The 13,573-nt window shown below is 38.9% G+C and overlaps 1 protein-coding gene across 5 annotated transcripts in view; it reads right to left on the reverse strand.

Annotated features, from left to right (window-relative positions):
• TNRC6B (trinucleotide repeat containing adaptor 6B) overlaps window positions 1–13,573 on the reverse strand; it is a 258,174-nt gene that overhangs the window by 132,615 nt on the left and 111,986 nt on the right. Inside the window, exon 1 of one of the 5 annotated variants that reach the window (XM_060112594.1) lies at window positions 2,124–2,320. The exons of the other annotated variants lie outside the window; for them this stretch is intronic. Coding sequence (XP_059968577.1) covers window positions 2,124–2,128 — 5 coding nt within the window. The 5' untranslated portion in view covers window positions 2,129–2,320. Of the gene's footprint in view, window positions 1–2,123; window positions 2,321–13,573 lie in introns of those variants that run through there. 5 annotated transcript variants of the gene reach the window in all.

Consider the following 13,573-nt stretch of genomic DNA (forward strand, 5'->3'; position numbering starts at 1 on the left):
AACTTAGGAAATGGGCGTAAAATGAATCATCTAACAAGTAAAGCCCCAAATAAGCGCTTTCATTTTCAGAAAAAACAACAACAAAAATCAGAGCTCTAATTTTCCTTAGGTCTACCACAAAGCAACACTCCCTATCACTATGGTAATTTCTGTCTTTTCCTTTAAATTCAAGCTGTAAAAAAAATTTTTAAGAGACAAATTTGTTCCAGATTACCTCCTGACTGTAATGTTTCCAATCCCTCTTACCCAAAAGCTTAACTTATACCACTAAAATAATTTACACTGAATTTAAACCGTCACTTCTCTACTCATTTCCACTAATTATAATAACAACATTAATTTTAGAAAAATAATAAAATACTTGCTCTTTAGAGACAGAGGACTTTAATTATCTTTATGAATTCAAATGGAAAGTCTTTTTGTTAAATTAGCATGAAAGTCCCTTCATCTACACACAATTGGCCCAAAGAAACAGGCCATTTTCAGCACAAGAGGCCAATCCATTTTAACAGTGAATAAAGCTTTTGAAAGCACTACACACCCTCTTCCAGACTGTCAAATTTTCAAAATGGTCCAGCATTTTTTTTCCATTTTTTTTTAACACTTTCAGGTCCAGCAAACATCTTATAATTAGATTAATTAAAAAGGAAACAACAGCCAAAAAAAGCCACTGCTCACTTCTGATCAAAATTATTCCATTTATGCTTAATTAGCTTTAATCCAAGTCTACATATTTAATGATGGGGATATGACAATTCAACCTATTTGCATATTTTAAATGCCCTTTCTAAACTATACTTTGTAACAGATTTAGAAAAATAGTCTGTTTCTCATGCCAATATGCTAAGGCATAAATCAGGAGGATACAAATTAGGAAGAAAAAAAAAAAGAAAACAAGGCCTCTCAGAGCCAGGGATGTGCTGGGGGGCGGGGGGCAATTTACCCGCCGCATCAAAACTACGATCCTTTCAGCCCACCAGACCGAGAAGCATTACATCACACTCTCACAATGATAGGGGGAGGTGGCTCTGAGAAAGCAAGTTTTCAGCCTTCTTCCCTCCGTGTTCCCAGGCTTTCTAGAATCCTGCATTGGGAGTAATGGAATTTAACTTCAGTGCACTGCACACACAGTTTCAGGGGTAACACAGCTACTTATTTAGGTGACCCAATATGACCACTTCACAATGGATACGTGGCTAAAACAGGCAACTACACATACAGATGCTGAATTTGTGCTGAAAAGCCCAGTTCATCTGTGTAAGATTAAACAGAAATTGTAATCTATGAGAAATGAATAAAGCCAATCCACAGGGAGAAACTGATAAAGAAATAATTCGTAATCGGGAGGAATAGCTGTTTATACCCTTTAAAACACCATGTTTACAAGATAGTCCCACCATTTGGTTCGAACCACAATCAAAATAAAAGCGCATCTGGCTGCATATTTGAGAACACACACAGAGACCCAGTGCAAATGAGCGCGCGCAGAGGAGAGGGGTGATCCACACATTGCTTGGGAGGTTTTCAAGCAGGGGAATCTACAAACCCCAAACCTCCTGGTGTTCACTCGCCCCCAGCCTGATGTTTAAAATGGATCAGGTCTTATTTTAGGTTTTACATCTCTCTAGGAAGGATGGCCTAGCTTTAAAAAAAAAAAAGAAAAAAAGAAAAAGGTTTTCCCGTGGTAGTGCTTGCCCTCCCAGATCCTTTGTCGGCCTTAGCAGCCGAAAGAATGCAAACCCATTTATATTTATGCAAATTTTTGCAGCAGATTTAAGGGGGCAGGGAGAGGTCTGTGTTTTTTAAAAAACCTCTTTCTAAATATCAAATTTCCAAATACTCGCAGCTTCATTTATTTGCAAGACAGAAACGATGATGAAAATCTGCATATAAATTAAAAGTGCAATTAAATCACTTCAAAACCAAATATTTTACCAAGGCTTTTCCATTTCTAAAATGCCGAACCAAAAGTACATCACGGGTCTGATTTACACAGATTCACGAAATGTCTGAAGCCAGTCTCCACGCTAGACAAATGTCGATTTGCAACACCACTAGTGAAAACGGTTAGACAAGATCCATATAAATCAATTGGTTTTAAAAAATTGAAAATATTTACCAACCTCATAAAGTGCAGCAGTGCTTAAATCCAGCAAATTGAGGCATACAAGGTAGAAATGGAAATGAAAAAAGGTCCAAAAAATGATTTCTTTTTGTCTATCTGTTTTTTTGTATTTTAAATATTCAGAAACCAGCAGAGACTCTGTCGGCCATTTTGGCTTGAACTAACTCTCACACTCACTCTCCCTCTTGCTCTCTCTCTCCCCCTCTGTCTCTAAAGGAAACAGCTTTTTGTGACCTTCAAATAGAGGCGGATCATGTGACTTTGGGTAGGTTTGTCAATCAGGAAAGGGGAGGGAACTGGGACTGAAACTACCTTAAAGGGAAAGCGGCCCTTTTCCACTCACTTTCATTTGTGAAACGCTGTTATCTCATACTCTCCACCTACACACACTGAATGTGAAAGTGGCAACAGCATAAGGGTAACAGATGAACAAAATATAAAAACCTTTACTGGTTTATAGAAATGTGCTCAGTTGCTAACGATTCTTACAGATCCTGGAGCTTGGCTCACTTGCTACAGCTATTCTCTGGGTGTTTGGGCAAGCACAAGCTGGCAAACTACTCTTTAAAAAGGGGCTTAAACAACACCTTACCCAAACAAGAGACTTTCGTCTTTAAAGACTGAGGTGAAATATAGGACACAACTGATCTCTAACAAGCTCCTAAAATGCACAGGTAAAGACTGAAAGGAAACATACCAAAGTATAATCTGTGAATGCCAACCCAGAGAGGTGAAGTGACTTATCCCAATCACACAGCTAGACAGCTGCAGTACAGTGACTGGTTTCCCAACTGAACTCCACATTTATTGTTTAGGGTGTATGTATGTTTGGTACCTCCTCCCCGCACCCCAAATAAAAACTATGCTACAGCACAGCAAGCTGGCAGATCTGTCCCCTTTAATCCCCTCCCCCACCCGAGGAAGTAGCTTGGCAGCTAACCTAGAGCCAGCGCTAAATTTAAAACCTACCTGGATTCCCCCATTCCTAAGAGCCTTCTTCTGACTCAGTGCATCTTGCTTTCAACCCACCTAAGAAAACCACGCTGGGTTTGCATCTCTAGCCCTGGGGCTAACAGGCTGTGTAACCTTAGTTAGGCAACTCCCTTTACCTTCCAGGCCCCAGTTTTCTCATTTGCGGAATGTAAGGACTGACCATCAGTAGATGGTATCTTTGATTCCTTTCAGCCCTAAAACTGTACTCGGCTTCTTTGTTTTTAGCAGTTCTGTTTCATCTTATCCTTGCCATCTCAAAAGTCATTACCCCAGGAAAGTTTTCCTTGACCCTCCCCGTCTAGACCAGGCCTTCCTGTTCAACACTCCCATCACTTCCCTTACTACTTCTTCATAGCACCCGGCATAACTGCAATTTATTATTTGTCAAAGAACTTGCTTATAGTTGGTCATCCCCAGTATGTATAAGGACACATACCACATCTTCCTTCACTGCTGTGTGAGGCCCGACACCTACCTAGCCCCACATAGTAGGTAAATAAATGAATGAATTAATGACTTAGACCTCCATTCAGAAGTGCTCGGCTGAACAGAGGAAATGTGCTATCCAAATACAAGGAATAAAAGTCACATAGTTTCCAGAAAATCATCTCCATCTATTTGTTCTAAGGACTGCTTGAGGAAATAAAGTAACTAAAATGATAGAAAGTGGGCAAAAGTGCCCTGTGACTATCAGACTCCATCTATCTCTATGAACCAGAAAAGCTCAGATTCCACAGTGTGACTCTCCCAAATGAACTGGGCTGACCAAGCATAATCTGACATGCCAGCCAGCACAGAACTGATGGATTCTGTAAGCCCAGTGTTCCTTGAAAAGGAACCTGCGAACCCTTTCTAAATCCCACACGTTTGTCATCCTGGCTTCTGGGTCTTTGTACAGTCTCCCTCCTTCGCTTTTTCCACTGTGATAGAAGAACCAGAAAGGAGCTGTTTCGGGACAGGCAGAGGCCAATGCCTAGATGAGCTGACAGCTTGAATATTTATGGCGTAAACGCTTCCACTGTCTTTGCACAGACCCGAATGGAGTAGGAGCCAGGACCTGAACTGACAATTGAGATTGTAAGCAAAAGCAGGAAACTCCTAGGATGGAAATTTTGAACATTTAGTCTATTTTTATCCTTCCAATACCTTCCAGATGAGCTTACGGAAAGCTTACTTCTGTGGAGCATGCTCAACATGTTAAAATGCATGGAAATTGTACAGCTGCCTTGTTTTAATTTGTGATGGACAGAATTTCTTTATAAGTCTGAATTTTGCCAAGTCTCCACTCCTCAATGCAGAATATTATCATATAAACATGACTATGTGTTTCCTTGTGTTATAGCAAGCTGCACACAAAGTAGAGAAACAAACACGTTTTAAAGCAAAATATTAGTTCTATTTTCAAATGATATGATCAATAATTTTCTTCAACCTCCAGGAAACTTTTTCTTGGTGAGATACCTCTAAACTTAAAACAATTAGTCCAACTGTTCATCTAAAAGAAAGAAGTGTAATAAATGCATTATTTCCCCTGTATTTCCAGGCATTTTGGACTTTGTGATATCGTTATATTTATTGTACTGTTTTCATATTAACAATTAGACAGCGTTTTTAAATTATATTACAAAGTGAGGATACAAAGTAACAAAAAATGAGTTTACTTTTAAAACAAATAAACCTGAACTTATATGCTCAAATGAGTGTTATCTTTCAAAGTTGGCACCTTCGGTGACTATATAACCACTACTAAAATATTTCTATGAGGAAACATGATTGAAAAATAATGAACTGAACATATTTAACTCAAAAATCTACAAAATGAGTAATGAACTCAAAAAATAAACTAACAATGATAAAATCATAAAGAGTAGACTGAATCTTTATTGATTCAAAAAACTTTTGCTTGTTTTAAAATGAACCTATCTACAAAACAGAAACAGACTCAAAGACAGACAGAACAGACTTGTGGTTGCCAAGGGAGAGGGGTGTAGGGAAGGGATGGACTGGGAGTTCAGGTTTAGCAGATGCAAACTATTACATATAGAATGGATAAACAACAGGGAACCATATTCAATATCCGAGATAAACCATAATAGAAAATAATATTTAAAAATGTATATATATGGGGCTTCTCTGGTGGCGCAGTGGTTATGGATCCGCCTGCCAATGCAGGGGACACGGGTTCAAGCCCTGGTCCAGGAAGATCCCACATGCCGTGAAGCAACTAAGCCCGTGCACTACAACTACTGAGCTTGCGCTCTAGAGCCCGTGAGCCACAACTACTGAGCCCGTGTGCCACAACTACTGAAGCCCGCTCACCTAAAGCCCGTGCTCCGCAACAAGAGAAGCCACTGCAATGAGAAGCCTGTGCACTGCAATAAAGAGCAGCCCCCACTCGCCGCAACTAGAGAAAGACCGTGTGCAGCAACGAAGACCCAATGCAGCCAAAAATAAAGAAATAAAAATAAATTTAAAAAAATTTATATATAGGTATAACACTTTTCAGTACAGCAGAAATTAACACTGTAAATCAACTATACTTAAAATTTTTTAAAAATTTTGTTTTAAAAAATAAATAACTGGGCATATACCTGGAGAAAACCATAATTTGAAAAGATACAAGCACCCCCATGTTCACTCCAGCACTATTTACAATAGCCAATCAACCTAAATGTCTATTGACAGATGAATGGATAAAGAAGATGTGGTATACATATACATATAATACTACTCAGACATAAAAAAGAGTGAAATAATGCCGTTTGCAGCAACACAGAGGGACCTAGAGATTATCATACTAAGTGAAGTAAGCCAGATAGAGAAAGACAAATATCATATGATATCGCTTATATATGGAATCTAAAAAAATGATACAAATGAGCTTATTTACAAAACAGAGACTCACAGACACAGAAAACAAACTTATAGTTACCAAAGGGTAAAGGGGGGTGGGGGGAGGGATAAATTAGGAGGTTGGGATTAACTTATATACACTATTATATATAAAATAGATAACCAACAAGGACCTACTGTATAGCACAGGGAACTATACTCAGTATTTAGTAATAACCTATAAGGGAAAAGAATCTGAAAAGGAATATATATATATATATACACACACACACACACACACACACATCTGTAACTGAATCACTGTACTGTACACCTGAAACTAACACAATACTGTAAATCAAATATACTTCAATGAAAATAGTAACAATAAAATTTTTTAATTAAGTTTTAAAAATTAATAAAAAATAAATAAATAAAAGTGGATAATCCTTTGGAAAGTCTGATCAATTAAAAATAAGAGAGGGGCTTCCCTGGTGGCGCAGTGGTTGAGAGTCTGCCTGCTGATGCAGGGGACATGGGTTCGTGCCCCGGTCTGGGAAGATCCCACATGCCGCGGAGCGGCTGGGCCCGTGAGCCATGGCCACTGAGCCTGCGCGTCCGGAGCCTGTGCTCCGCAACGGGAGAGGCCACAGCAGTGAGAGGCCCGCGTACCACAAAAAATAAAAATAAAAATAAAATAAGAAAGAAGCTATAAATTAACATTAGGGCTGAGAATGGGACATTATAATCACAAATTTGGAGAGGACTTTTTTAAATTGTGAAAGAATTATACATAACTTTATGTCAATAAAACTGAAGATTAAATAAAATGGATGATAGTCAAGGAAAATAGGAACTACCAAGGTCAACTCAAGAAAAGTTATGAAAATAACAAAAACCCATTGCAGAAATGTGTTAGATAATTATTCAAAGAACTAGCCACTGAAACTACGTCAGGCACAAGTGGTTTTCTTCTATCAAACAGATAATTTCATGTTATCTCTACTGTTCCCGAACTTATGGAGACAGAAGAGAAGGCTTCCTAATTTCTTCTATGAGGCTAACATATTCCTGATACCCATCTGGACTCAGACGCGGTATGAAAAATAAAACTACAGACCAATCTTCATTTGTGAAGATGAACACAAAAATCCTAAGTAAAATATTAGCAAATAGAATTTACCAGTTTTAAGAGAATAATTCATTATGACCATGTAGGGTTTATACCAACAATTCAAGGATTGTTAAATTACAAAATCTATTAACATAACTCTTCATTTGTTCAACAAGTATGTATTAACTGCTTTCTCTGTGTCTGTGCTAGGTGCTGCGAATACAGTAGTACCAAACAGGGTAGGTTCTCGTCCACGTGGAGCCAGTATCCTCATGGGAGAAGGAAATTCACTGAGAAGGAAGTAAAGAATTGATGGGATATGGAAAAACTGAGAGAGGCTCACTTTAGATCAGGTGGTTAGGGAAGGCTTTTCTCAGGAGGGGCATTTAAGCTGAGCGGAAAAGAGATTGCTTGAGTGTTGAAAGAACAAGAGGGATGATCAGGAGGCTAGGCCAGGTGACCGGGGAGAGAGGTGGGAGATGAAGCCGAGGAGGTAGGAGGGGCTAGATCATAGTGGGTCTTGCAGGCCACAGAAAGGATGTTATTGTTAAGAAGGGTGGAAAGTCACAAAAGAATTTTAAAGCAGGAGAGTGAACAGTGCCATTTTATCCATTACGCAGTCTCCACTTAATATCTCGGATCTACAAGCTTTTTAAGGGTCTAGGCAAATGTTTGGGACCTGAAAAAATATATTTACAAGTCCAAAATACAAAAAGAAAATTATAACCATAAAAATGAATAAATGCTTCAGTGTCCTTGGAATATAACACCCAACAATTTCATTCACTAAGTTTAGCATTTATAAGGTTTCACTACATTTGAAAATAATTCTCACTTTGCAAAAAATACTAAATATGTTAATTATTAAGAAATCTTAGGTGATTACAAATTAAGTCAGTTATTCGTAGCCAAAGAATTGCAGAAGCAAAATTATTAAAATTCTTTTAACATACGATAGCAAAAATAAATAAAACCATGTATTTAATATGGGATGAGGGACTTCCCTGGTGGTCCAGTAGTTAAGAATCCGCCTTCCAATGCAGGGGACATGGGTTCGATCCCTGGTTGGGGAACTAAGATCGTGGGGCAACTAAGCCCACATGCTGCAACTAAGACCCAACACAGCCAACTAAATAAACAAATATTTTTTTAAAAAATGGGATGAGGGTACCTTTTAATATGTTTTCTATAAAGTGGGACAAAGTCTCCAAAACCTCCCAAGGTAACATTCCAAGGACCCATGGAGGTCTTACTACCACTTTAGGAGAGACAGGATCAGAGTTATGTGTTCAAAAGCTCATCCTGGCTTCTATATGGAGAATACACTACAGAGGACCAAGTGGAGAAGCAGAGACAAGTTGGAAGGCAACTGTGGACTTCTAGGTGAGGGAGGATAGCCTGGATCAGATGGAGGTGGTAGAGGGGCTTCTGTCGTAAGTTAGATAACTGGCTGTTGTTAAGAGTGCAATCTGTGGGACTTGCCTGGTGGTCCAGTGGCTAAGACTCCATGTTCCCAAAGCGGGGGGCCTGGGTTCGATCCCTGCTCAGGGAACTAGATCCCACATGCTGCAACTAAAGATCCTGCATGGGGGCTTCCCTGGTGGCACAGTGGTTAAGAATCCACCTGCCAATGCAGGGGACACAGGTTCGAGCCCTGGTCTGGGAAGATCCCACATGCCGCGGGGCAACTCAAGAGCCCGCGCTCTATAGTCCGCAAGCCACAACTACTGAAGCCTGTGCTCCTGGAGCCCGTGCTCTGCAACAAGAGAAGCCACCACAATGAGAAGCCTGCGCACCACAACGAAGAGTAGACCCTGCTCACTGCAACTAGAGATTGCCCGCGCACAGCAACAAAGACCCAACGCAGCCAAAAATAAATAAATAAATAAATAAATAAAATTTATTTTAAAAAAATATGCTGCATGCCACAACTAAAAGATCCAGTGTGCTGCAACTAAGACCCGGTACAGCCAAATAAGTAAATATTAAAAAAAAAAAAAAGAATGCAATCTGTGACCATGAAGTACAGTAAGGCCAATCCACCCTTTCAAAAATGAGACCCCAAACTCTGAACTCACCATTCATTCAGTCAAGAATCATCTTTTAAGCATCTACTATGTATCAGATGCTGTGCTAGAACCAAGCCCAGGAGGGTACAAAGAGGATTTTAACACCTTGAAGGGCAGAGACATGTAAATCTATAATTAAAATATATCATGGTAACTGCCATAATTAAAGTATAAATAGTTATGCTATAAGAATACAAAGAACTAACTGCTGAGAGTCAGAAAAGGTTTCACAGGGGAGGTAAGATTTTAAACCGAGTCTTAAAGAATCAGTAGGAGTTTGTCGTGTAGAAAACACAGGAAAGGCAAAAGCTTTTCTAAGTTTTATCAACTTCAGTACTACCAAACGACAGCGATGAAGAAGGCTGACAAGAAACAAATATAAGAACTAAGTTTTTTCAGAATTTTTATCCCCAACAAAGTCAAAAGGTATATAGATAGAAATAGTAGTCAAAACTACAGTGGAATCTCTAACACAACTAGAATCCAAAATCTTTGGAGAAGGTTAGCATTTACACTCTGATTACACATTTATAAATTAGAATGCTAGCAGACCTTTTAAGGAACATTAAAAGAAAATTCTCAGATTCTTTAGAACCAAACCTCAAAAATCAAATTTGCGTCTGGAGGATGCCTTCCTTGACACTCCTGTTTGAGTTCAGTGTCCTCCTCTGTGCTTCCTGGCACACTGTACATGCCTCTATGGAAGCACCTTCAAACCCTATTGTTATTGTTACCCATTTACTTGGTGCTTCCCCCTCTAAACTATGAGTTTCTTAAGGGCAGGGTATATGGTTATTATTTCTATCTCTAGTACATAGTAGGAATTCAATTAATGTTTGCTGAATGAATGACCAAATGAATAAGCAAAAGAATGAAGAGATGAATACTATTAACCTGGGTATTTATAAGATGCAAAAGAAACAACACTTAACATCCTATAATTAGGAGGTAAGACACTGGACAGTCAACAAGAAAGTATAAGATAAATTGTTAACTATGTGGTTCCAACCCTCAGAGAGACGGGAGTTAGAAAATTGAGACACTATAGCTCATTTGAGCTGAGTTTCAAAGGAAGGACAGAATCAGAATGGTCAAAATAGATGTTTCAGCAATGTGTGCCATCCTGTTGTTACAATGGTGGAGTTGGTAGGTGTGCCCGGGCCAAACAGTGGGGCTCCATGGCCCAAAAAGAGTGCTGAATTTTTGCTGCACATGCTCAGTAATGCACAGAGTAATGCTGAACTTAAGGGCTTAGGGGTAGATTCTCTGGTCATTGAGCACATCCAGGTGAATGAAGTCCCCAGGACATGGTGCAGGACTTAACAGAGCTCATAGTCAGATCAACCCATACATGAGCTCTCCCTGCCACACTGAGATATCCTTACTGAAAAAGAACAGATTGTTCCTAAACCAGAAGAAGAGGTTGCACAGAAGAAAAAGATATTCCAGAAGAAACAAAAACTTACGGACCAGAATAAACGCCGCAAAAAAATAAATGCAAATAAAAGTAAAACAAAAAACAAAACCAAAAGAACACAAAAACCCCCAGATGCTTCAATATGAAGCTAATGAAGCTTTAGCTGCAGGACCCCTCACTTTCATGGTGCTCTCCCAAAGCCCTAGGAGGGGTCCTGAAACTATGCCCAGATGATCTCTTTTTTTTTCTTTTTTTTATTGTAGTAAAATATGTAAAATTTACCATCTTAACCATTTTTAAGTGTACAGTTCAGCAGTGTTAAATATATTCACATTGTTGTGAAACAGATCTCCAGAACCTTTTCATCTTGCAAGTCTGAAATTGTATACCCATTAAACAACTCTCCTTCCCCCCCTCTCCCCAGCTCCTGGCAACCACCATTTTACTTTCTATTTACATAAATTTGACTACTTTAGATACCTCATAAAAGTAGGATCATACAGTATTTGTCTTTTCGTGATTGGCTTATTTCACTTATAATATTTTCAAGGTTCCATCCATGTTGTAGCATTTAATAGGATTTCCATCTTTTTGTGAGTGAATAATATTCCATTTCCTGTATGTACCACATTTTGTTTATCCATTCATCCACCAATGGGACACTTGAGTTGATTCTACCCCTTGGCTATTATGAATAATGCTGCTATGAATATGAGTGTGCAAATATTTCTTCAAGACCTTGCTTTCAATTCTTTTGGATACATACCTAGAAAGGGGATTTCTGGATCACTTGGAAGTTCTATTTTTAATTTTTTGAGGAAACTCTACACTGTTTTCCATAGAAGTTATGCCACTTTATAATCCCACCAATAGTGCACAAAGGTTCCAATTTCTCCATATCCTTGCCAACATTTGTTATCTGGTTTTTTGGTTTTTTTTTTTTTTTGATAGTAGTTATCCTGATGGGTGTGAAATGACATCTCATTGTGGTTTTGATTTGCATTTCCTTGATGATTAGTGATGCTGAGCATCTTTTCATATGTGTAAAGGCCATTTATGTTATCATCTTTGGAGAAATGTCTATTCAAGGCCTTTGGACATTTTTTAATCAGGTTATTTGATTTTTGCTGTTGTTGAGTTGCTCTTTATATATTCTGCATATTAACCTCTTATTAGATAATATGATTTGCAAATATTTCCTCACAATTGGTAGAATGCCTTTTTACTCTATGACTGTGTTCTTTGATGCATAAAAATTTTTAACTTTGATGTAGTCCCATTTCTCTATTTTTGCTTTTATGCCTATGCTTTTGGTGTCATATCCAAAAAACCATTGTCAAGTCCAGTGTCATGAAGCTTTTCTCCTATGTTTTCTTTTAGGAGTTTTATAGTTGTAGGTCTTAGGCTTAGGTCTTTGATCTATGTTGAGTTAATATTTGTATACAGTGTAAGATAAGGGTCCAACTTCATTCTTTTGCAAATGGGTATTGAAAATTCCCAGTGGCATATGTTGAAAAGACTCTCTGTTCCATTGAATGGTCTTAGCACCTTTGTCAAAGATATCTGACCTTATATGAAGGTTTATTTCTGGGCTTTCTATTCTTTCCATTTGTCTGTTTGCCTGTCTTAATGCCAGTACCACACTGTTTTTGATTACTGTAGCTTTGTAATATATTTTGAAATTAGGTGTGAGTTTTCCAACTTTGCTCCAAATGACCAATTATTTTTTAAAATGTACAAAGACAATGTATTTTCCTCACAATCTTAACACAGATTGTCAAAACCACAGCCTCTTTCCATCTCAACTTCCCCCCGACCATGATCCCCCCTGTCAATAGAGTCAGAGTGGCTATAGGCCTTTGGGGGATTCCTAAAGGGAAAGCTGTGTTGATGAAATTTTATTGGTTTTGGGGTTTTTTTTAATTAATTTATTTATTTTTGGCTACATTGGGTCTTCACTGTGGTGCATGGGCTTCTCACTGCGGTGGCTTCTCTTATTGCAGAGCATAGGCTCTAGGTGCAAGGGCTTCAGTAGTTGTGGCACGTGGGCTGAGCAGTTGTGGCTTGCGGGCTCTAGAGCGCAGGCTCAGTAGTTGTGGCTCACAGGCTTAGATGATCTGCGGCATGTGGGATCTTCCCGGACCAGGGCTCGAACCTGCGTCCCCTGCATTGGCAGGTGGATTCTTAACCACTGTGCCCCCAGGGAACTCCCTTTGGTTTTAATGGAATATATTTATGTGGTTCTCAGTCACTTCCTTGTATGGCTGAGTTACTATTAACCATCCTGTGAACAAAGATGTTGCTGGCCCAACTCATTGTGCATGCTGACAGAAATGTGCAGGGCCAGATCATACCATGATATAAATGTGTCAATTCAAAGAGTATTTCAGGGTAGTCAATATACGAGAAAAAAATGAAGCCTTGCAATCTTATAGCCTATTTATAAAAGATACTTGCTAGAGATTTTCCCAAAATTGATAACAATCTTACAAATTTATATGATGTAGCCAATAACAGGTTATGAAGATGAAAGGAACTTCTCTAATTTATCAATAACAAACAACATATTTTGGTCAACCATGCTATAGAAAACACTGAATTATCTCTACCTCTTTTTAGAAAATATCACAGAATTGTCGTAATATGAAGGGTCATTCAAAGAGTAAGCAGCCAGAAAATGCTGGGAAAAAAAACTTTAGAGCAATCTGTTAGGCAAATATTAAAACAAATTAATATAAATATGTTACTTTTCTGAATTTTGTGTTTGTCAACTTTTTTTTTTTTTTTTTTTTTTGCATTACGCGGGCCTCTCACCGTTGTGGCCTCTCCTGCTTTGGAGCACAGGCTCTGGACGTGCAGACTCAGCGGCCATGGCTCATGGGCCCAGCCGCTCCGCGGCATGTGGGATCTTCCCCGGACCGGGTCACGAACCCGTGTCCCCTGCATCAGCAGGCAGACTCTCAACCACTGCGCCACCAGGGAAGCCCTCAACTTTTTTTAAGTTGCCGGTTTTGTGATTTCTT

This window comes from Mesoplodon densirostris, chromosome 11, assembly GCF_025265405.1.
Source record: "Mesoplodon densirostris isolate mMesDen1 chromosome 11, mMesDen1 primary haplotype, whole genome shotgun sequence".
Taxonomy (NCBI): domain Eukaryota; kingdom Metazoa; phylum Chordata; class Mammalia; order Artiodactyla; family Ziphiidae; genus Mesoplodon; species Mesoplodon densirostris.